The following is a 20,830-nucleotide window of genomic DNA, read 5'->3' as shown; positions in this document are numbered from 1 at the left end:
ATCTTGTATTGTATTCTCATTTGTCCTGGCATGCATACATGTTGTAATAGGCAGTGGGTCCTGAGCTGCCTCTGACAGACTTTCTAGTACTCGAGATCTTGTGCTCTCATGGCTCTGAGGAGAACATCTTGCTGTGAACGTGCAATTGTTTCATGTTTATCTAAGCTGCATTTTATCTGCGGTTCTGTTTGCCAGTCATTGGAGTCTGCTCTTATTCTGCAGCATTTTGTCACAGCTGGCTTCTGTTTTTAACACCAGGCTTCGTCAACAAGCGTGACTCCTTGCCCCCTCTGAGTCTGAGACTCTGCTCCCTGAGAAGAGCAGATCTGTTTCATTTTGAAACCAGTTGCTTCCTCAGGTGAGAACTATCCTCTTGTCCCACCCCAGAGATATGCTCGGTGACCAGAGGAGGGTAAGAGCTGTCACCCCAGGCAGGATGGTGGCCCCACTACCCCACTGTCCAGTGTTCACCAGTGGCAACAGGAGATGTGCTTAAGAAAGCACATGTGAGCCTGGCCACCCTCCATGAGCCAGCCCCCATGCCCAGGGTGATAGGAGTTGGGATGTTAGAGGGGTATGCTGCTTATCCCTTTTTGGACCTGTTGTCCATGAATTTCTCGAGTCCCTCTTTGAACCAGCTGAACCTGGCAGCTTCTGCTGTGGCAGGGAGATGCACAGCTTCATCTCCTCTGAGTAAAGACTTCTCTTCTGTAGCTGTGAGCTGGTCTCCCACCTGTACGGGGGAGATTCTCCTGCTTCTGCTCTAGCAGGTTTGGGGGAACAGCGCTTCCACATCCATCTTCACCCCACCCTTCAGGATATTGTAACCTCCCATCACAGACCTCCCTCCCAACTTGGAGACGAGTACCCGATGCTGAACAGTGAATTTGGAGGCCAGTTCCTTCCCTCCATCATTGCCATGACTCTTGCCCTCCTCTGCCTGCCCTCCTGGAGCTGCGGGCCCCAGAACAGCACATGGCAATCATGGTGTAGTTGCATCCAGGCTTTATGGCTTTGGGATAATGATGTCTTTTTCTTTCTTTTTCTCAGTATTCTCCCATGACACAAAGGAGTTTTTTGTGTTATCAGCTGTGCAGCACAAAGAGCACTCAGGATCTGTTATCTCTTTTACGCTCTGCAGGACTCCATGCAGTTCCCCTCTCCTTCATACCCTTGACTCTTGCCAGCTCTCCTAATACTGTCTTGGAAGACGTCAAACTGCTGTGATTACTGAGGGGAAGTGCAGTGACCCGTGACATCTCCAGAAGCCACGTGTGCAAGAAGAGGCTTTGGGAAGTGTGTGGCAGAAGTCTTAGAAACGTGAGTGGTGTTTGGTGAACGCGCTCTGGTAGCAAGGAGCTCTGTGGGGTGAAGCTCTGTGATCCTGATGCCAGGGGCTCTGGTGAGTGCCAGTGCCAGGATGTCCCTGGGGAAAGAAACCAGCAAAAGGCAGCAGTGCTGACACTGATGGGAGGTTCCCTCCTCAAAGAGGAAGGCTCTTGTGTTCAAAGTGATTTCCCGTCGAGATGTTTCCTTCTTCTTCTTGCTCCTCTTGCAACCATCAGATACAGTTCCAGTGCTTGGAGGCAGCAAGTGGGGCTGAGATCTGAGTTGTGCCCAGGGACTGGATGCTAGCATGGCCTTGCAGTTGCTGGCTCTGACCTTTCTCCTGGCCCTTGTTCACCTGCTGGGAACACAGGCAGAGGAAGAACTGGGTCTCAGCACCCAAGGATTATTCTGGGAAAAAGGTAAGAAGTGCCCACTCCTCTCTCTGAAACAGATTTTTTTCATCTTTCACCGGCAAGTCTGATGTGCAGCTTTACCACAAGCAGCACATGGCAGCTGTATCGCAGAGGGCTGGAGGCGATGTCTGTAGCAGGGTGGGGTGAAGCTGGGTTTGGGGATGGAGGGCAGCAAGGCTCAGTGTGCTGGGAAAGCCTCTGTGAGCACCGGGGCTGTCGTGCTCCATGGAGGGGGCAGTGTCCCTGGGAGCAGGAGGTGGCTGGTTCTCACTGCACAATGTGCAGACAAAGCCTGAGCACGTGGCCTTCCTGGGGCGATAAGGGCAATGTCCCCACCGCTGGGGAGTTGGGTGCTGGTGCTTAGCGGAGCCGTGGGCTGGAGCCCAGGGGGACACCTGAGGAGCTTTGCCAGCTGGGACACCTGCTGCCTCTTGGAGACCCTGTGGGCAGGAGCTGCGGTGCGATGTGGAAGCTGTGGGAAAGATTGGACATGAAGGAATGGGTCGTGCTCTGCATCCCCAGCTGGTTTACTGTTTTTTTCCTCGAGGGTGCAGGAGTGAGTCAAGACGGGAAAAGGTCTTCAGGGAGCAGGGCTGTGACTTTTCTGTGCAAATCTGGGCCTGGGGGAGGCCAGGCAAGTACCAGAAGGCTGTTGAACGAGACTGAACTTTGCAGCTGGGCCAACCCTTGCCTTCTCTAACTGAATATATGTATATATTTATTATTTTTTTTGAGAACAAAATCTTTCTATGCCATATTTACATCCGTTCTTTTCTGTTCAGAAGATGATGTGAAACTCATGAGATGTGATCATTCTCCCACGTCATGTTAGGGAAGTTCATTGCATAAATTCTCTAGGATCTGAAGGTGTTGACATGGGCTCAAATGGGGAAGTGCTCCTTTTCTACAAGCCAGAAGTGTAGGCTGGTGACTGCAGATATTTCCATCACAGACATTTCCAACTACATTCCTATTATGGGACTGTCCCCGTTCAGCAGGGCTCCCGCGTGCCAAATCCTCCGGGCCAGCCTCACTCGTGCCCCAGCTCTGAGCACCGCTACCTGAAAAGCTGCAGGCAAGGCGATGCGCCTGGGAGCGAAGGAGTGGGGGTGGCGGGCAGGGTTCTGGGGATGCGCTGAGGAAACAAGATGACAAATCTGCGTCCCAGCACTGGGGAGGAGGCAGCGCTGCGTGCGCGGTGCCAACGCTGCCGGCAGAGGATGTGGTCGGGGCGTGTGGCGCAGCGCTGCTCCGTGCGCTGAGCAGGCTGCATTGTCCCTTTGTCCTATTGTCCCCTGGCTGTCTTTCTGCACGGTTCTCTCAGAGCTTTCCTCAACACCTGTACAAAAGCCTCGTGCCCTTACAGTCCCGTTGCGCCCAGGAGGGAGGCGGAGAAGCTTGCAGGGGATGTTTTCCTGCAGGGCTGGCTCTGTTTGGCAGGCTGGCCCTGGCCGCTTCCCATCACCCCAGCCTGCCACTGCACAGTGATTAGCAGACACCCAGGAGCCGTAGCAGCAATGCCCAGCACTAGGTAAAATGAGGCTCTGTTCAAACAAAAGGCATTGTATTAATGGAATTGAACTGCCAGCATGGGCTCGAAGAAATCCTGGGGCAGCCAAGGGAGGCTGCGGAGGAAAGCCAAAGGATGCCCTGGGGCCGCGCACCCCGGCTGTGAGCTGCATGCTGCCACATGCTGCCACTTCGCGCTCCACAGCACAGCTTCCCAAAACATGAATCTCACCTCCTGCTGTTCAAAGCCTGCCAGCTGCCCTTCTGCACCGTGTTGGCCTCGCTGAAGCTTCACCTGACCCCTTTCCTGTGTTTGGGGCCTGTGGGCGGCCGTCTGCACAGCCCTAGCGTGAAGAGCAGCATGCACTGAGTGTCTCCCTGCTCGTGGGATGCTGCGAATCCCTGCAAGGCTGGAAGCCCCGTGCTCCTATCCCTGCTCTCTCTGAGCGCTCCCGGAGCTCCAGCCTGATGGAAGGGGCCAGCCCCACATGTTGTGCGGTGTTACCCCTGCCTCTGCCAGGATGCGCCCTGCGAGGCAAGGCAGAAACCCCTGGAGAGGTCCATCAGCTGCCGCAGCAGCAGCAAGCACCGCGCCGCACGGAGGCACTGGCAGTCCTGCCCGCGTTTGGCTCTTCCCACCCCACTGACGCGCTCTCCGTCTTCTGTGTGCAGGATGCCCCAAGCCCCAGTGGGACCCAAGCCTCCGCGTTGTCCCAGAGAAGCTGCTTTATGGGGACAAGGAGGAGCTGACACTGAGCTGCCTCACTGGGGATGATCCTCCTCTCGCTGTGATCAGATGTGCTGCATGGACAGACTGGGAATATGCTTGGGAGGTGAAGGACATGCAGGGAACGTGGCATCGCATGGAAATGCGCCTGACCTGCACAGGTAAGTCGGGGGGCAGCAGCTCTCCCCTGCTGCGGGCTCGTCTCCATCAGCTTGGCTTCTTACCGGGATGCCTTGGCCTCGGCTCTGGGATGGCCCCAGCCGGGAGCAGCCTCCGAGCTGGGCCTGGACAGAAGCCCCCAGCGGGCCCCGGCCTTGCCTCTGTCCTGCCTCTGCAGCCTGTCTGCCTGAGCCACGGGGACGCTGGCGGCGGCCAGATCCTGCCCTCAGCCCTGCTCGCTCTGAGCACCTCACAGCCCCGCTGGGCTCCTGTCCCGCACCCAGGGGCCGCAGCGTCTCCTCGCCGTGCCGACGGCCGACCCCGCAGTCCGTCATGGCCCAGCCTCGGCCCCCTCCTGCCCGAGCACCCCCGTCCCCGAGGAGGACTGTCACGCATTCTCCCCAGCAGGAACATGCCAGAAACCCCAGTGGGACAGAAGGATCACGCTTGTCCCAAGGAAAGGCAACTACACACTGAACGAGGAACTGAGGCTGTCTTGCCCTGGACGTGTCAAGCCCTCCTTCACCAACGCCAAATGCGCGAGGGAATTTCAAGGAGTGACTTCTGGAAAACCTGTCTTTGGGGTCAGCTGGTGGGGGAGGTACGGCACAGGCGCCTGGACCCGCATTGAGGAGCCCGTAGCGTGCGTGGGTAAGCGGGGCAGCTCTCCCCGTCCCCTCTCTGCCCTCACGCTCCCGAACCAGCCACGATACTGCCTGCCCCAGCCCTTGCTTGGCGCTGCGGTGACCTGCCAGATGCTGAGGGGCTGCGGGGCCAGGAGAGCAGCACGCCGTGGGCACGGCGCGAGCCCGGGTGTGTCCGTGGTGCGCAGGGCTCGTGGGGAGGGCGCAGGGCACAAGGCAGTAGCCTGGAGGCCAAATTCTGCCCTGTCCTCCACCCTCGGAGCGCCGTCCCCTGCCACTGTGCCCAGGCAGATGCTGCTGTCCTGTGCTCAGCACCCCTCGAGTTTCCCCACGGCCTTGGTTCTGGCCTCCCGGAGCCTCCTGGCCCCCTGCTCTCACACAAATTTGCCTTTGACAGTGAAATGCTCAAGGCCCCAGTGGGACCCTGACCTTCGTCTGATACCAGAGCAGGACGTCTATGAGGAGGAAGAAGAAGTGAAGCTGAGCTGCCCTGAGGGTTCCCAGCCCCCCTTCCAGCAGGCTAAATGTGCATGGAGAGCTCAGGCTGTGGCTACAGGGGAACACAAGGGTACCTGGACACAGAGAAACAACTTGGGACGCTGGGTCCGCATTGCGGGCCCCATGAAGTGCACCAGTAAGTGTGGCGACAGGAGGTGCCTCGCCTGCAGCCCCGTGGCTCAGCGGCTCCTCTGGTGCCATGGCACGGCGAGGTGAAGGGCAGCCTGAGCTGGGCTTGGGGTCAGGTCCAAAGAGCGGCTGGAGGGGTCTCCTGCTGCAGGGGGGATTGTCCTGGGAAGCTGCCGGCCGTGGGAGGTGGTGGGGGGCAAAGAGTGAGCATGGAAATGAGGGTGGAGAAGGGATTTCATGGGCAAGTGACAAGGGGAGCCCCCTCCGTCCCAACAAGGCTTGCTGGGGGGCACGTCATGGCAGATGGACAGCTCGCCTTCCGTCTCCCTTTGGTGGCTGGAGGGATTGCTGGTGGTTGCCGAGAGCTGGCGGTACCCTGCCCCACCTCATCACCCACACCCCAACTAAACCCACTTTTGCCTGGACAGAAACATGCCAAAGGCCCTTGTGGGACCTAGCACTCCATCTAGCACCACACCAGGAGGTGTACAAGGAGAACGAAGAAGTGATGCTGAGCTGCCCTGAGGGTTTCGAGCCATCTTTCAGCCACATCAAATGTTCAAGAGAAGTCCAGTCCATCAGCACTGGGAAACCTGTGTACAGAGAATACAGAGAAGTTTGGATGGGAAAGGACCCGGGAGGTGCCTGGACCCGCATTCTCTCCAAGGTGGAGTGCGTGGGTAAGCGAGGTGCCAGGAGCTCTCCTGGGGCCCCTGCGTGCCGGGGGATGTAGGGGGTGATGCCAAAAGCAGTGGGAGGCAGCCCCTGCGCCTGCCCAGGGCTTGCCCGGGGTCTGCAGGGGTGCCTGGGCAGGGAGGGAGCTGGTGGCAGCCTCTGTGCCCGAGGGTCCCGGCAGGAGGGGGCCGTGGCAGCCAGCCGAGGGGCCAGGTCGGAGCTGCCCCCGAGGGGCCAGGTTGGAGCACCCGGCATGTGGGACGAGGGCGCCCAGAGCCCCTGGAGCTCCTGCTCCTCCTGGGCCTTCTCGGGAGGGCTGGGGAAGCAGCGTGGGGCCCTTCCTGCTCCCATCCCCTTCCTGGGGCCATGGTGCAGGAAGGTGCTCCACATCGTGTCCCGCAGCTCCATCCCTCACTGTAGTGTGCCAAGACAGGGATCTCCTGTCACGTCCCCTGCCTTGCCCTGCATGGCCAGCCTCTGCCCTGCTAGCACCTTCCCTTCTTGTTGCTGCAGGAAAATGCCAGAAGCCCCGATGGGACCCCAGATTAATCTTTGTCCCAGAACGGGCATCCTACATCCTCAATGACGTGGTGACGGTGAGGTGCCCTGAAGGGTACTGGCCTCCTCTCATGAAGATCACCTGTATACAGCCTACCCCAAGCCAAGGCTCCCCAACTCCTCAGAGGTTCTGGTTTGTGAGGAGCAGCACTGGCCCCTGGGAGTCTCTGGATCAGCGGCAGACCGTGACGTGTGTGGGTGAGTGAGGGACTTGAGAGGGAAGGGTGGGCCCGATGGCGGTGTCCCGCCTTCGTGCTGGCCCTGTTCCAGAGGCACGCATGGATGTGCCCGGCCGGGTGCAGGTGCGCTCTGTGGCGAGAGAGCCAGCGCCTGCGGGAGCATTTCCCTCCCGAGGGGCTGCGCCCGCTGCCAGGGAGCAAGGGGACAGAGGCAGGGGTCTGCTCCCACTAGAAGCTGCCAGCTTCTGAGCACACCATGATCCAGACTCCTCCAGCTCTGCAGCTGGAGACCTGGCGTGGGCAGTGTCACCTCTGCCTTCCTCTCCCTGCAGCTGGGTGGGAGCAGGGCTGTCAGACTGCAGCACCCTTGCAAGGGTGCCAGGGGAAGGGAAGGCAAGGAAATGACTCTTTTGCAATGCTTCCTTCACAGAGGCCTTCCAGGTTGTGCCTGGGACCTTGGAGGTTTCCACCACCGGCATCAAACTGAACTGGACCTGCAGTCTGCCTGATGTCTGTGAGCGCATGCAGGCCATGTGCAAGCTGGCAGGGCCTTCCTCCCCTCCCTGTGATGCTGAGGAGGTCACGGCACAGGAGATGCTGCGCGGCCAGAAGGGAACATTTACCTGTTCCCCTCTGCAACCCTTCACTGACTACAGTGTCACCATCTCAGTGCCCCCCAGCTCAATCCTGTTCACACAGCTCCTGAGGACAAAGGCAACAGGTAATTGTCCCCCGACACATATTGTGATAGTTAGCAACTGTCTTGGGCACAGCGATCACAAAACAATAGAACATTCAGTCTTTGGTGAGTTAAGGAAGGCACTTAACAGAACCGATACCTTGGGATTCCAGAGGGCAGACTTTGTCTTGTCTAGAGACGTTGTTGACACAGTCCCCTGCAAGGCAGTTCTGTATGGTGAAGGACTGCAGGAAGGCAGGACATTCTTAGAGGGAGTAGCCTTAACGGCGCAGGAGCAAGCTGTGCCAACGTGCCCAAAGTTGAGCCGGTGGGAGAGAAGACCTGCCCGTCTGATCAGAGAGCTTTTTTGGGAACTCAGGAAGGGAAAGTTAGTTTATGAACTCTGGAAGCTGGGGCAGGCAGCTCAGGAGGACACAGAGCTGTTGTCAAGCTGTTCAGGGAGAAAATGAGAAGGGCCAAAGCCTTGGACTCGATTTGGCTAGTGCAGTAAAAGACAAGAATTAATACTTTCATAAATACCTCAGCAGGAAAATGGCAAATAGAAGACTAAGTGGAATCTCCATCCTAGTGAGAAAAGATGAAGATAAGACTGAGGTACTTAATGCCTTTTTTTCATCACTCCTTATCAGCAAGGCCAATCGTTCTCAGGGTACCCAGCCCCCTGAGTTGAAAGGTGGTGACAGGGAGCGAGATGAAACCCCTGTAATACAATGGGCAACTGTTGGTGACCTCCTCCATGTTTTGAATGTTAGTAAGTGTATGGGGCTGTGCAGGATTCATCCAAGGGTACTGAAGAAGATGTCAGAAGTGCTCACCGAGCCACTTCCAATCATATACCATCAGCTCTGGCTAACCAGGGAGTTCTGGAGGTTGACTGCAGGTTAGCATATGTGACTCCATTCTACAAGAAGGGCAGGAAGGAGGATGCAGGGAATTGCAGGACTGTCAGCCAGACCTCAGTCCCAGGGAAGGTCATGAAGCAGATCATCTTGAGTACCATCACACAGCACATATGGGACAATCGAGTGATCAGAAGCAACCAGCATGGCTTTATGAAGGGCAAAGCCTGCCTGACTAACCTGATCCTCTGTGGAGGCAAGATGGGAGCCTTGTACAGAGACAAGAATCATCTGTGTAGAAAAGATGACCCATTCAGTAGATACAGGAAAGGTTGTGGATGTTGTTTACTTGTGTTTTACTGAAGTGTTTGACACCATCTCCCACAATATCCTCCTCGAGAAACTGTCTGTTCGTGGCTTGGGTGGATGTACTGTTTGCTGGGTGAAGAACTGGTGGGATGTCTGGGCTCCTATAGTCTGTGTGAATGGAGTTCAACTCCGCTGGCAGCTGGTCACAAGTGGTGTTCCCCAGGGCTCAGAGCTGGGGCTGGTCTTGTTTAATGCTTTCATCAATGATCCAGTTTTAGGGTTCGAGTGCACCCTCAGACATTTTTCAGGCAACACCAAGTTGCATGGGAGTGTTGATCTGCTTGAGGGTAGGAGGGCTCTGCAGGTGGATCTGGATAGGCTAGGCCGATGGGCTGAGTCCAATCGTCTGGTATTCCACATGGCTAAATGCTGGGTGCTGCACTTGGGTCCCAACAACCCCTTCCAGTGGTCTGTGCTTGGAGAGGAGTGGCTGGAAAGCTGCCCAGCACAGAAGGACCAGGGGGTACTGGTTGACAGCTGGCTGAACATGAGCCAGCAGTGTGCCCAGGTGGCCAAGAAGGCCAATGGCATCCTGGCCTGCACCAGAAATGGAGTGGCCAGCAGGACTCATCTGGAGCTCAATCTGGCTACTGCTGTTAAAGATAACAGAAAATGTTTTTATAAATACATTAACATGAAAAGGAGGACTAAGGAGAATCTCCATCCTTTACTGGATGTGGGGGGAAACTTAGTGACGAGAGATGAGGAAAAGGCTGAGGTGCTTAATGCCTTCTTTGCCTCAGTCTTTAGCAGCAAGACCAGTTGTTCTCTAGATACCCAGTACCCTGAGCTGGTGGAAGGGGTTGGGGAGCAGAACGTGGCCCTCACAACCCACAAGGAAATGGTTGGCGACCTGCTACAGCACTTGGATGTACGCAAGTCAATGGGGCCAGATGGGATCCACCCGAGGGTACTGAGAGAGCTGGCAGAAGAGCTGGCCAAGCCCCTTTCCATCATTTATCAGCAGTCCTGGCTATTGGGGGAGGTCCCAGTCGACTGGCGGCTAGCAAACGTGATGCCCATCTACAAGAAGGGCCGGAAGGTAGACCTGGGAAACTACAGGCCTGTTAGTTTGACCTCAGTGCCAGGGAAGCTCATGCAGCAGATTATTTTGAGTGCCATCACGCGGCACTTGCAGGGCAAGCAGGCGATCAGGCCCAGTCAGCATGGGTTTATGAAAGGCAGGTCCTGCTTGACGAACCTGATCTCCTTCTATGACAGAGTGACGCGCTTAGTGGATGAGGGGAAGGCTGTGGATGTGGTCTACCTTGACTTCAGTAAGGCTTTTGAAACCGTTTCCCACAGCATTCTCCTCAAGAAACTGTCTGCTCTTGGCTTGGACTGGCGTACACTTTGTTGAGTTAGAAACTGCCTGGGTAGCCGGGCCCAAAGAGTCGTGGTGAATGGAGTTAAATCCAGTTGGAGGCCGGTCACTAGCGGAGTCCCCCAGGGCTCAGTACTGGGGCCAGTCCTCTTTAATATCTTCATCGATGATCTGGACGAGGGGATCGAGTGCACCCTCAGTAAGTTTGCTGGTAAGTTAGGCTGGACCAATGGGCTGAGGCCAACTGTATGAAGTTCAGCAAGGCCAAGTGCCGGGTCCTGCACCTGGGGCACAACAACCCCAAGCAGCGCTACAGGCTGGGAGAGGAGTGGTTGGAAAGCTGCCTGGCTGAGAAGGGCCTGGGAGTACTGGTTGATAGTCGGCTGAATATGAGCCAGCAGTGTGCTCAGGTGGCCAAGAAGGCCAACAGCATCCTGGCCTGCATAAGACACAGTGTGGCTAGCAGGGCTAGGGAAGTGATTGTCCCCCTGTACTCGGCTCTGGTGAGGCCGCACCTCGAGTACTGTGTTCAGTTTTGGGCCCCTCGCTACAGGAAGGGCATGGAGGTGCTCGAGTGAGTCCAGAGAAAGGCAACAAAGCTGGTGAGGGGTCTGGAAACAAGTCTTATGAGGAGCGGCTGAGGGAGCTGGGGTTGTTCAGCCTGGAGAAGAGGAGGCTCAGGGGCGACCTTATCACTCTCTACAGGAACCTTAAAGGAGGCTGTAGCAAGTTGGGGGTTGGTCTGTTCTCCCACGTGCCTGCTGACAGGCACCAGGGGAGGTTTAGGTTTGATATTATATTAGGTTGGATATTAGGAAGAACTTCTTTACTGAAAGTGTTGTTAGGCATTGGAATGGGCTGCCCAGGGAAGTGGTTGAGTCACTGTCCCTGGAGGTCTTTAAAAGACGTTTAGATGTAGAGCTTAGTGATATGGTTTAGTGGAGGACTTGTTAGTGTTAGGTCAGAGGTTGGACTCGGTGATCTTGGAGATTTCTTCCAACCTAGATGATTCTGTGATTCTGTGATTCTGTGACTATGGAGTTATTGTCCCCTTGTACACGGCACTGGTGAGAAAACATCTTGAATACCGTGTTCATTTTTGGGCACATCACTGTAAGAAGGATATTGAGCTGCTGGAACATGTTCAGAGAAGAGCGACAAAGTTTTTGAAGAGATTAGAAAAGAAGACTTATGTGCTCTGTGTGTGACCCCGTCTCGCTGTGCTTCCAGTGCCCGAGAAGCCGGAGCGGCTGTGGCTGGATGCCAGCACGGGGACGCTGCGGTGGCAGGCACTGCCCTCCTGCAAAGGGGAGATCCTTGGATACCAGGTACCAGGGGAGCGGGGGCTGCTCGTGGGCCCCGCACCTCGCCGGGTGCCTTGAGCTGGGTGCTGGCATCAGGGAGAGGGGTGAGCCCTCCTCTGCCCAGGCCCAGCAGCTCCAGGTGGCTGTGGGGTGTTCGTGGGGTGAGGGCAGGACCCTGCTGTCCCCGGGCAGCAGCAGCGGCCTCTCGGGGCTGGACAGGAGCCGGGTGCTGGTCCCCAGCGGCTCCTGTCCTTCCTGCAGCTGAACGTCACAGCCAGGAGCGCGCAGGACGGCAGCTTCCTTGAATTCCAGCAGGTGACAGTGAACAGCTCTGTCACCCAGTACACGCCACCTCGTCAGATGCCGGGGAGCAAATACACGGTGACAGTCCAGGGCCTGACGGCCGCTGGTGCCGGCGATGCATCCCACCTGGAATTTCAAGCCTATGTCTCGGGTGAGGGCTTCTGTGTCAAGGGCCTGTTAGGCTGGTGTCTGTCTGTTCACCCTGTGCCATACAAGATAGTGTCCTGGCCCCAGAGCTGCGGCATTGCTTCAGCCCCTGCTCAGGTCTGCACGAGCAGAGCTGGCCCCTCTCTGTCACTACAGAAGATGGTGCCCTACCCTGCCTAAAGGTACCCTTGGGGCTCACAACTTAACACTAAGGCTGTGGATCTTGGCTGTGGAGCCCAGTCTTACAGTCCAGACTGGCTTGGAAGTTCTTCCAGTCTGACACCTGATGCCAGGGTTTGGGTGCATGGCCCAGGCTGTGGCACCCACTGCTGGCTGTGTGCTTAGTTTCAGGGCAGCCTCCAGGCCCCTGGCCATGGACTGCAGTCACTGTGGTGGCTGTGCTGTCTGCGGTGGTCATGCTGTCTGCTGGGATCCTGTGGTTTGTGATGTGCAGGTGAGTAGGCAGGGAACTTGGAGTCGCTGCTCTGCCTCAGGCCATGCTGGGCTAATGGGGTGGCTGGTGACAGCGTGGGCTTTCTGCACTGCTCTCACCCTTTTCTGGGTGCCATGGGGGTGGCAGCTGGTCCTACCGTGGCTTGGCTGGTGGGCTCCTGGCTGGGTCTCCAGGCCAGCAGGGCCCTGGGCCACATCAGCCTCTCCCCAGCCTCAGGGCACCCCTTTGCCTTCCCAGGAGGAGGAAGGCCTTGCCCAGGAAAGCCGAGGAGGACCATTACACAGGTAGGGCCACGGCAGCGGGAGCGGGGTGTAAGAAGAGCAGGTCATTGCCAGGAGAGCCCTGTGGCCCCCTGTGCCGCTGCCTGCCTGGGTCTGCGCTGCTCCTTCTCCTGCAGACCTGGGTCCCTCAGGCTGTGTCTGTCCCCTGCAGAGCTCCAGCCCTATGAAAACTCGGACCATTACTGTGTGATCAAGGAGAGATTTCTGGCTGAAGAAGACGCAGGTAGGAGATGGCTCCCACACGTGCCGGGGAGCGGGTCGAGAGTGACCCGAGGAAAGGGCCGTGGCGGTGTCAGGCAGTGCCCAGTGCTCCGGCCTGTCTCAGCCCCTCGCGTGTGCAGGCGGCTGTGGCAGCGTGAGCTCCCCGTGCTGCCGAGGGCTTGCAGCAGCCTCTGCCCTGTGTGCTGTTGGTCTCCGCAGGTAGAGGTGGCTGGGCTGGAGAGCGACCGTCCCTGTCGCTGTGCAGGACCTTGGAAGACCACAGTGGGTGTAAGAGAGCAGAGATTGCAGGGAGGACGACCCCAGCTTAGTACTGATGGCTACCAGGACCCCGTCTCTCATGTGACTGTGACCAGCACTGGGGGTCTCGTCCAGGCAACAAAAACACGAGGACTGCAGCTGTTTCTTTCAGGGCACAAAGCCACTGTCCTCTTCAGCCCTCCTGGCCTTGCAGGGAGAGACAGTGGTGAGAGGCTTCCCAGACTGACTGTGGGAAGAGGCACTGGGTGCCCCTGGGCCTTCTCCTACCCTATGGGGCCTGGCGTCTTTGGAGGCCTCCTCATGGCCCTTTCTCGAGTTTTGGTGCTCCACAGCTGTAAGCAGGACCTCTTACAGCTTGTGCTGGGTTATTGTTTCCCCTCCCATCTCTCATCTGTCACCAGCACCCTCTGCTACAGAGCAGGAGCTGCCCAATGCCTGGTCCGACCTGCCTGTGCCAGCGAAGGCATGTTTTGGCTGTCCTCCAGTGCTCTGGATAAGCCATCTGCCCCTCATCCTAGGGCCTGTGTCCGGCCTCTGCGACCAAACAGGAGCACACCTGTTGGTGTGACCTGCTTGCTCTGATGGAGCTGCTCCCAGTGGATATCGGGCAGAGAGGGAAAGGGTGGGCTCAAGCCAGTGATGGCTGAGAAAGGGGAATGAGGAGGTTTGTGAGGTGGGGGAACTGAGGGTCGGTTTGTGCTCCTTCCACCTCCTGGGTTCCTACCTTCTTTCCACTCCCCTGCCTTCACCACTCTGCCTGCTCTGTTTGGACAACCAATAAAGGCCTGTGGTTTGGAGAAGGCTGCCGCTCTGTTACATCTCTGACGTGGTCCCCTCCTTGCCCTTATGGGCTCACGTGCCCTGTGGGTGCTGAGCTAACTGTCCCAAGTGGAAGGCCAGGAATGTTCTTTGCTCCTCCACAGCCCCCATGACTGATCACCCAGCCCTATTCCTGCTCCCTGCACTCTTACTCACCAGTCTGTGCTGCTGGCTCTGCACAGAGATGCCCTTTTGCATGGCTGTCCCCAAGCCTGGTCTGTCTGGCAGACCAGCAAGGGGTTCTTGCACCTTGCAGCCTTCTCTATGTGTCCTGCTGCTGCTGCATGCAAGGAGCCTGCAAGGGTGGAAGCGAGATGGATCATGCAGGTATCAGCTGGAAGGGCCCAGCAGCAGGTTGTGGCTGGGCTGGTGAGCTGGAAGGGAATAAGCAGCATCTGTCCAGCTGGAGGGTCTGTGTGAGTGGGCAGTCCCGGGCTGTCTGCCTGCGTGGTGATGGAGGCCCAACTCATTTCCCCTTTGGGTCTAGTCATCTCCCTCAGGACACGGAAAATGAGCTCAGAGCTGTCCTTCATGGTCTCCAGCTCCTCTGAGACCCCTCAACAGCATGCCTGAGGATCTTCAGTGTTATGAGGTGCTACTTTCTGTCCTTCTTATTCTCTCCCTGGACACCAGTGCCTGGTGCATCCCACACATTGAAGGTCAGCCCAAAGTCTCTCCTTGTTGAGCAGCACACTGCTGGAAGATGGGACACCATTGTCTTCTTCAGCTCTGTGGGCAGCCTGAGATGTCTGTATCTCCTCCTGTCCTCGGGGACACGAGCTGTCCTGAGCTCCTTGCAAAGGGCTATGACAAGCTGATGGAGGGATGTGCTTTTTGCACCCTGTCACTGTGAACATTGTGCCTTCTCCCTCCTTTGGTGAACCTTTTTAGTTTTAGACCTGCAGAGCATGTTGAACAGTTTTTCCACACCTACCCTTCCATCTTGAGGTATCTGTAGCTCTCCATCGTGCCTCCCACTCCCAGCCTGGGGAGGGGTACCCACTCCTCTCCCTCTCTCTTTCCACACAGTATCCTTCTGGACAAAACGTCCAGCTGTGAGATGAACAGGTTCACACCACACTGGGTGATGAACGGGCTGAACAGCAGGGCTCAAAGTTTCGTGGTGAATGGGGCGACATCTGGCTGGCATGTTCTGCTCAAGGTGTCTCCAGTGCCGGTCCTTTGAAGTCACTGGCTCAAAGACTGCTTTGCTGAGAGGAAAGGGCCAATTCTGAGGAATTAGATACTTAGATACTTGACTGGCATTTACCTGCTGAAGCTGCCAGCCACTCTGTTTTGTGGGGCCTTTCTGCAGGCCCTCTGCAGTGCACAGGCCGTTTGAAGAACCAGCAGAGCTGACTATCTTCCAGAGACAACATCCAGGTTATCCCCAGGACTTGACTGTGGGCCCTTGTCTGTTTCTGGAGGAAGAGAAAAGCAGTAGTTGCTTAGGAGTGGGAGGGATGATTCAGCAGCACTGAGGGTTTCCTGAGGCATTCAGCTGGCACTGGAGGGCAGGGTGGTTGGTTCATTGAGGACAGACCTGCTCCCTGCTGAGGGGGAGGAGGAGGAGGCAGCTGGGAACAGAGCTGAGGGGAAGGACAACATGCGGTGTTTGTTGACCGTGTCTTTCTGAAGGGCCTTTGTATGAGGGTTTTGAGGGACTCCTTGCAGTTCCCCTCTCTTTCCTACCCCTGGCTCTCGCCAGCTCTCCTAATACTGTCTTGGAAGACGTCAAACTGCTGTGATTACTGAGGGGAAGTGCAGTGACCCGTGACATCTCCAGAAGCCACGTGTGCAAGAAGAGGCTTTGGGAAGCGTGTGGCAGAAGTCTCAGAAACGTGAGTGGTGTTTGGTGAACGCGCTCTGGTAGCAAGGAGCTCTGTGGGGTGAAGCTCTGTGATCCTGATGCCAGGGGCTCTGGTGAGTGCCAGTGCCGGGATGTCCCTGGGGAAAGAAACCAGCAAAAGGCAGCAGTGCTGACACTGATGGGAGGTTCCCTCCTCAAAGAGGAAGGCTCTTTCACCACATACGACTTGCTCATGAGGCTGCTTCCTTCCTCTGGTTGCAATTCTTGCAATCACGGATGCCAGTGCTTGGAGGCAGCAAGTGGGGCTGAGGTCTGAGTTGTGCCCGGGGACTGGATGCTAGCATGGCCCTGCAGTTGCTGGCTCTGACCTTTCTCCTGGTCCTCGTCCCTCTGCTGGGAGCACAGGCACAAGAAGATACTGGTCCCAAGACCCAAGGAGTACCCCGGGAAACAGGTAAGAAGTGCCCGTTCCTCTGCAAGAGAAGCTTTTTCTGCTCTTTCACCTGCAAGTCTGATGTGCATCTTTATCACAGGCGGCACACGGCAGCTGTATCGCAGAGGGCTGGAGGCGATGTCTGTAGCAGGGTGGGGTGAAGCTGGGTTTGGGGATGGAGGGCAGCAAGGCTCAGTGTGCTGGGAAAGCCTCTGTGAGCACCGGGGCTGTCGTGCTCCATGGAGGGGGCAGTGTCCCTTGGAGCTGGGGGTGGCTCACCTGCTTTTGCCTCTGCCAGAAATGTGCCAAAAGCCCTCGTGGGACACAAGACTCCGTCTGGCACCAGACCAGGAGGAGTACAGGAGGAACGAAGAAGTGATGCTGAGCTGCCCTGAGGGTTTACATCCATCTTTCACCAACATCAAATGTTCAAGAGAAGTCCAGTCCATCAGCACTGGGAAACCTGTGTACAGAGAAGTTTGGATGGGAAAGGGCACGGGAGGTGCCTGGACCCGCATTCGCTCCATGGTGGAGTGCGTGGGTAAGGGATGCTCCAGGAGCTCTCCTGGGGTCCCTGTGTGCCGGGGGATGTAGGGGGAGATGCCAAAGGTAGTGGGAGGCAGCCCCTGCGCCTGCCCAGGGCTCGCCCGGGGTCCGCAGGGGTGCCTGGGCAGGGAGGGAGCTGGTGGCAGCCTCTGTGCCCGAGGGTCCCGGCAGGAGGGGGCTGCGGCAGCCAGCCGGGGGCAGCGGCTGGAGCTGACCCTTCCTGCCCTCATCCCCTTCCTGGGGCTGTGGTGCAGGAAGGTGCTCCAGATCATGTCCTGCAGCTCCATCCCTCACCTTAGTGTGCCAGGGAACCTTTCTCCTGAGGCCTGGGCACAGCCAGGAAGGGCTGGGTCTAGGAGCAGAGTCTGTTTGAACACAGCGTTGCTGGGAGGCACTGACACCGCTGGGTTATGACACAATGGGGAAAATTGCCTTGAGCAGCGGTAGCCCACACACTCAACCGCATTTGTTCCTGTTTGAACACCTCCAGCTCTGCAGCTGGAGACCTGGCGTGGGCAGTGTCACCTCTGCCTTCCTCTCCCTGCAGCTGGGTGGGAGCAGGGCTGTCAGACTGCAGCACCCTTGCAAGGGTGCCAGGGGAAGGGAAGGCAAGGAAATGACTCTTTTGCAATGCTTCCTTCACAGAGGCCTTCCAGGTTGTGCCTGGGACTTTGGAGGCTTCCACCACCAGCATCAAACTGAACTGGACCTGCAGTCTGCCTGATGCCTGCCAGCGCATGCAGGCCACGTGCAGGCTGGCAGGGCCTTCCTCCCCTCCCTGTGAGGCTGAGAAGGTCACGGGACAGGAGATGCTGCACGGCCAAAATGGAACATTTACCTGCAACCACCTGCAGCCCTTCACTGACTACAGTGTCACCATCTCAGTGCCCCCCAGCACGATCCTATTCACATGGGTGATCAGGACAGAAGAAACAGGTAGGTGTCCACAGGGGAGTACAAGAGAGAAGGGAAATTCCTGGACTGTTTCACAGGTGGAGGAGGCAGATAAATGTCTTCTTCACCCAGCAGCTGATCCTGAGCACCCTCTCCCCACTGGCACCAGGAGCCGCAGGCACCCAGTTGCGGGCTCAGCCCCCAGGTGGGCGTCCCCATGTGTGACCCCGTCTCGCTGTGCTTCCAGTGCCCGAGAAGCCGGAGCGGCTGTGGCTGGATGCCAGCACGGGGACGCTGCGGTGGCAGGCGCTGCCCTCCTGCAAAGGGGAGATCCTTGGATACCAGGTACCAGGGGAGCGGGGGCTGCCCGTGGGCCCCGCACCTCGCCGGGTGCCTTGAGCTGGGTGCTGGGCACAGGCAGGCGGGCAGACCATGGGAAATCCTTGAGGACCTTGAGATCCACCCTCCTGGCTGATTTTCTAGCTGCTGTGATAAGTTTGAGCATTTCTGCCTCCCTCTCATGTTTCTCCTGCTGCCGTGCTGCCTGCAGGGGTTGTGGGTGCTCTGTGCCTGGGGGTTTCCTCCCCAGCACTGCACAGCCTGTGGTTTGGCAGATGCTGGGGCTCTGTGCGCAGCACTTTGTGACGTGTTTGGTGGCACAGCCTCACGGGCTTTCCTGTGCCTCTTGGGGCCTTATTTCTGGTTTCTGGAACAGGAAAGGCTGTGGTTTGCAGTGCTGGGTGCAGCAGTAAGGGGGCCAGTGCAGCACCCAACTTGTAGCCCTGTGGAGATTAGATGTGACTCATGCCTCACTGAGGATGCCTTGGAAATCCAACCAGCCTGGAGAGCAGAAGTGTGCTCTGAGCAGCTCCATCTGCTGCTGCTGCTGCGGTGGTATCTTTGCAGCAGGTTGCCCTTGTTTTGAGTGCTGGCTCCAAATTCCCTCCTCTCCTCCTCTGGTGTGCGTTGAGGTCCACGCGTGGGGCCGAGGCTCCCGCTGGCGTCTCTCCGGGAGTTTCGCAGCACTGCGATGGGTGCAGACGTGGGGAGCACCGCAGCGCTGCTGGGCTCTGGCTGGCTGTGCGGTGGGCACGTTCCCCTCCAGCTCCGTGTCCTGTCCCCAGCTGAACGTCACCGCCAGGGGCCCGCAGGACGGCGGCTTCCTCCAGGTCGAGCGGCTGAGGCTGAGCAGCTCCGTCACGGAGCACCCGCTGCCTGCGCACGGCCCTGGCACCAGCTACACGGTGGCCGTGCGGGGCCTCACGGCTGCCGGGGCCGGCGCAGCGTTGCTGGAGGAGTTTCAGACCAACAGCTCGGGTAAGGGTCTGTGCGCGCTGCCCCTGCTCCTGCCCTGCCTCGCCGTGCCTCCTGCTGATGCTCGTCCCCTGGGTCTTCCTCCGCAGAGACCTCGGACCCTCCTGACGTCAGCTCCCGCCTTGTGCGCGACATCTCCCCATCCCAAGGCACGGCCGTGCTTCCCCTCCGCCCCATCACCTGGGTCCCCGAGGCGGGCAGGTGAGTGCAGCCCCGGCTGCTCTGCTCTGCACAGCCCCGAGCAGCGCTGTCACCTGCAGCTGCCTCCGTTCAGCTCTTCCCTTCCCCATCCCCGTCCCCATTCCCGCACCTGTCCCCATCCCCATCCCGTCCCCATCCCACCCCCGTCCCCGTCCCCGGCTCACAGCCCTGCCTTGCAGCGAGCACCAGCTCCTCGTGGCTGCGACGCACAACGGCACGGCGCTGGAAGGCGCCTGCTCGGGGGAGCTGCAGCCCTTCAACGCCAGCCGCCCACCCGACGCCTACGTGGCCGCCGTGCTCAACCTCACCGCCCCCACGGCCTTCGTGCTGGGCGACGGGACCCACGGGCACGGCTTCCACAACGCTCCCCTGCGCCCGGGCTGGGACTACACCGCCCTCCTCCGCCTCGTGCGGCGCTCCCAGCAGGTACCCGTGGCGGGAGGCTGCAGCTCCCTGGGGACGCTGCCGGCCAGGGACGGGGCAGGGCAGCGTCCCCCGCGTCCTCGGTCACGGCCGGGGTGCTTGGTGGGCTGGGTGGCCGCCCTCTGCTCTGAACTCTCCTTCCTGTTTCTCCCAACAGGAGGAGACGTTCACCTGCGTGTGCTACAGCTTCTCTGTGGGTAAGTGGGCTCCTCTGCTGAGGGGCTGGCTCACCCCGTGCCCTGTGCCCGAGGCTCTCTCCCATGTCCTCCCTTTCCCCAGCCTGGCAACTTGCTGTGGGCAGGAGCTGGCGAGTGCAGGAGCTCCTTGTGGGGGTACCTCTATACTATTGCACAGATTCGTTGCCATGGTTGGGACCACTGCAGACGCGTGGCCCGGGCTGTGGCACCCACTGCTGGCTGTGTGTTAGTTGCAGGGCAGCCCCCTGGCTCATGGACCGGGATTGTGACCGGGGTGGTTGTGCTGTTGTTGCTGCTTCTCCTGTTTGCAGGCATTGTGTGGTTCGTGCTGTCCAGGTGAGTAGCTTGGGGACTTTGGTTTAGTAGGACCCTGTGTGACACCAGCCTGTCACTCAGGACTGCCCTTTGTCTTTGCAGGAGAAGGAAGGCTGTACCCATCAAAGCTAAGGAGAACAATTAAAAAGGTAGAAAAATGCCATTCCCTGGGCTGTCGTCACACCGTCACAAAGCAGAGCTCTCCTGGGGGGGGCTGACCCTCAGGAGGAACACCCGCTCATCCCCTTCTCTGACACCTACCCCATTTGCCCCAGCCCCACCGTGGCCAGGCTGGAGAGCCGTCGTCCCAGCCCCTGCCTGTCCCAGAGTACTCGGCGATGGTCACAGCAGTGGTGCAGAGAAGATGGGGTGGTCGTCCCTGGATCAGTGCTGTCAGCAGCTCGGCACCCGGCTCTCCTGTGACCATCACCAGCACTGGGGGTCCCATCCGGTTCAGCAGAGCAGGAGGAAAGCAGGAAGCCAGGGAGGGTCACCAGCTTTTTCTTCCCTGACCCCCTCCACTCCCCAGCTTTTGTTTACTGTTGAAAGGCCCGGCACTCTTTAATGAGGCTTTCTGTAGTTCCTTTTTCTAGACTTTGATTTTGCTTCCCTGGAAGCAGGAACTGGACGCATTCTTTGACTCAGAGAGAAACTCAGGCTGAGCTCCTGCCATGTCCCGGGTTCCCCACCCCTCTCCGCCTCCATATGCTGAAATCCAGCCAAACCCAGGGCTCTGCTCGGGCTTGGTGTGACTGCACTGCCCTTGCCACTCTGCCTGCTCTGTCCAGACAACCAATAAATGTGGTTTGGAGTGGACTGCCTGCCCCACTACAGCTCCTGCCTTGTCGTCTCCTTGC

General features: G+C 58.2%; 2 protein-coding genes across 2 annotated transcripts; both read left to right on the top strand.

The window, feature by feature from the left end:
* Nucleotides 1–3,653: 3,653 nt before the first annotated feature.
* Nucleotides 3,654–13,842, top strand: LOC121061441. Its single transcript, XM_040540288.1, has 12 exons — nucleotides 3,654–4,139; nucleotides 4,546–4,788; nucleotides 5,179–5,415; nucleotides 5,837–6,088; nucleotides 6,597–6,839; nucleotides 7,251–7,541; nucleotides 11,283–11,380; nucleotides 11,618–11,810; nucleotides 12,152–12,260; nucleotides 12,498–12,544; nucleotides 12,693–12,764; nucleotides 12,962–13,842. The coding sequence occupies exons 1-12, from the start codon at nucleotides 4,094–4,096 to the stop codon at nucleotides 13,069–13,071; spliced, it is 1,941 nt and encodes a 646-aa protein (XP_040396222.1). The 5' UTR covers nucleotides 3,654–4,093; the 3' UTR covers nucleotides 13,072–13,842.
* Nucleotides 13,843–15,426: 1,584 nt separating this feature from the next.
* Nucleotides 15,427–20,806, top strand: LOC121061442. The gene is made up of 11 exons (XM_040540289.1): nucleotides 15,427–16,104; nucleotides 16,382–16,624; nucleotides 17,275–17,565; nucleotides 17,771–17,868; nucleotides 18,648–18,840; nucleotides 18,927–19,038; nucleotides 19,218–19,464; nucleotides 19,619–19,658; nucleotides 19,889–19,994; nucleotides 20,076–20,122; nucleotides 20,249–20,806. Exons 1-10 carry the CDS (start codon nucleotides 15,993–15,995, stop codon nucleotides 20,116–20,118), a joined length of 1,485 nt encoding a protein of 494 aa, XP_040396223.1. The 5' UTR covers nucleotides 15,427–15,992; the 3' UTR covers nucleotides 20,119–20,122; nucleotides 20,249–20,806.
* The last annotated feature ends 24 nt before the right edge of the window (nucleotides 20,807–20,830 follow it).

The sequence above is a fragment of the Cygnus olor genome, chromosome Z (assembly GCF_009769625.2).
Source record: "Cygnus olor isolate bCygOlo1 chromosome Z, bCygOlo1.pri.v2, whole genome shotgun sequence".
In the NCBI taxonomy this organism is placed as follows: Eukaryota; Metazoa; Chordata; class Aves; order Anseriformes; family Anatidae; genus Cygnus; species Cygnus olor.
This window is presented reverse-complemented; position numbering and strand designations above follow the sequence as displayed.

Excerpts from the sequence above, each read along its gene's own strand:
- LOC121061442 (XM_040540289.1), top strand. The coding sequence starts at position 15,993 with ATGGCCCTGCAGTTGCTGGCTCTGACCTTTCTCCTGGTCCTCGTCCCT. Across the intron at positions 16,625-17,274 it reads CTCCATGGTGGAGTGCGTGG|AGGCCTTCCAGGTTGTGCCT; the intron begins GTAAGGGATGCT and ends CTTCCTTCACAG. Across the intron at positions 19,659-19,888 it reads GTGCTACAGCTTCTCTGTGG|TTGCAGGGCAGCCCCCTGGC; the intron begins GTAAGTGGGCTC and ends GCTGTGTGTTAG.
- LOC121061441 (XM_040540288.1), top strand. The coding sequence starts at position 4,094 with ATGCAGGGAACGTGGCATCGCATGGAAATGCGCCTGACCTGCACAG. Across the intron at positions 5,416-5,836 it reads GGGCCCCATGAAGTGCACCA|AAACATGCCAAAGGCCCTTG; the intron begins GTAAGTGTGGCG and ends TTGCCTGGACAG. Across the intron at positions 7,542-11,282 it reads CCTGAGGACAAAGGCAACAG|TGCCCGAGAAGCCGGAGCGG; the intron begins GTAATTGTCCCC and ends CTGTGCTTCCAG.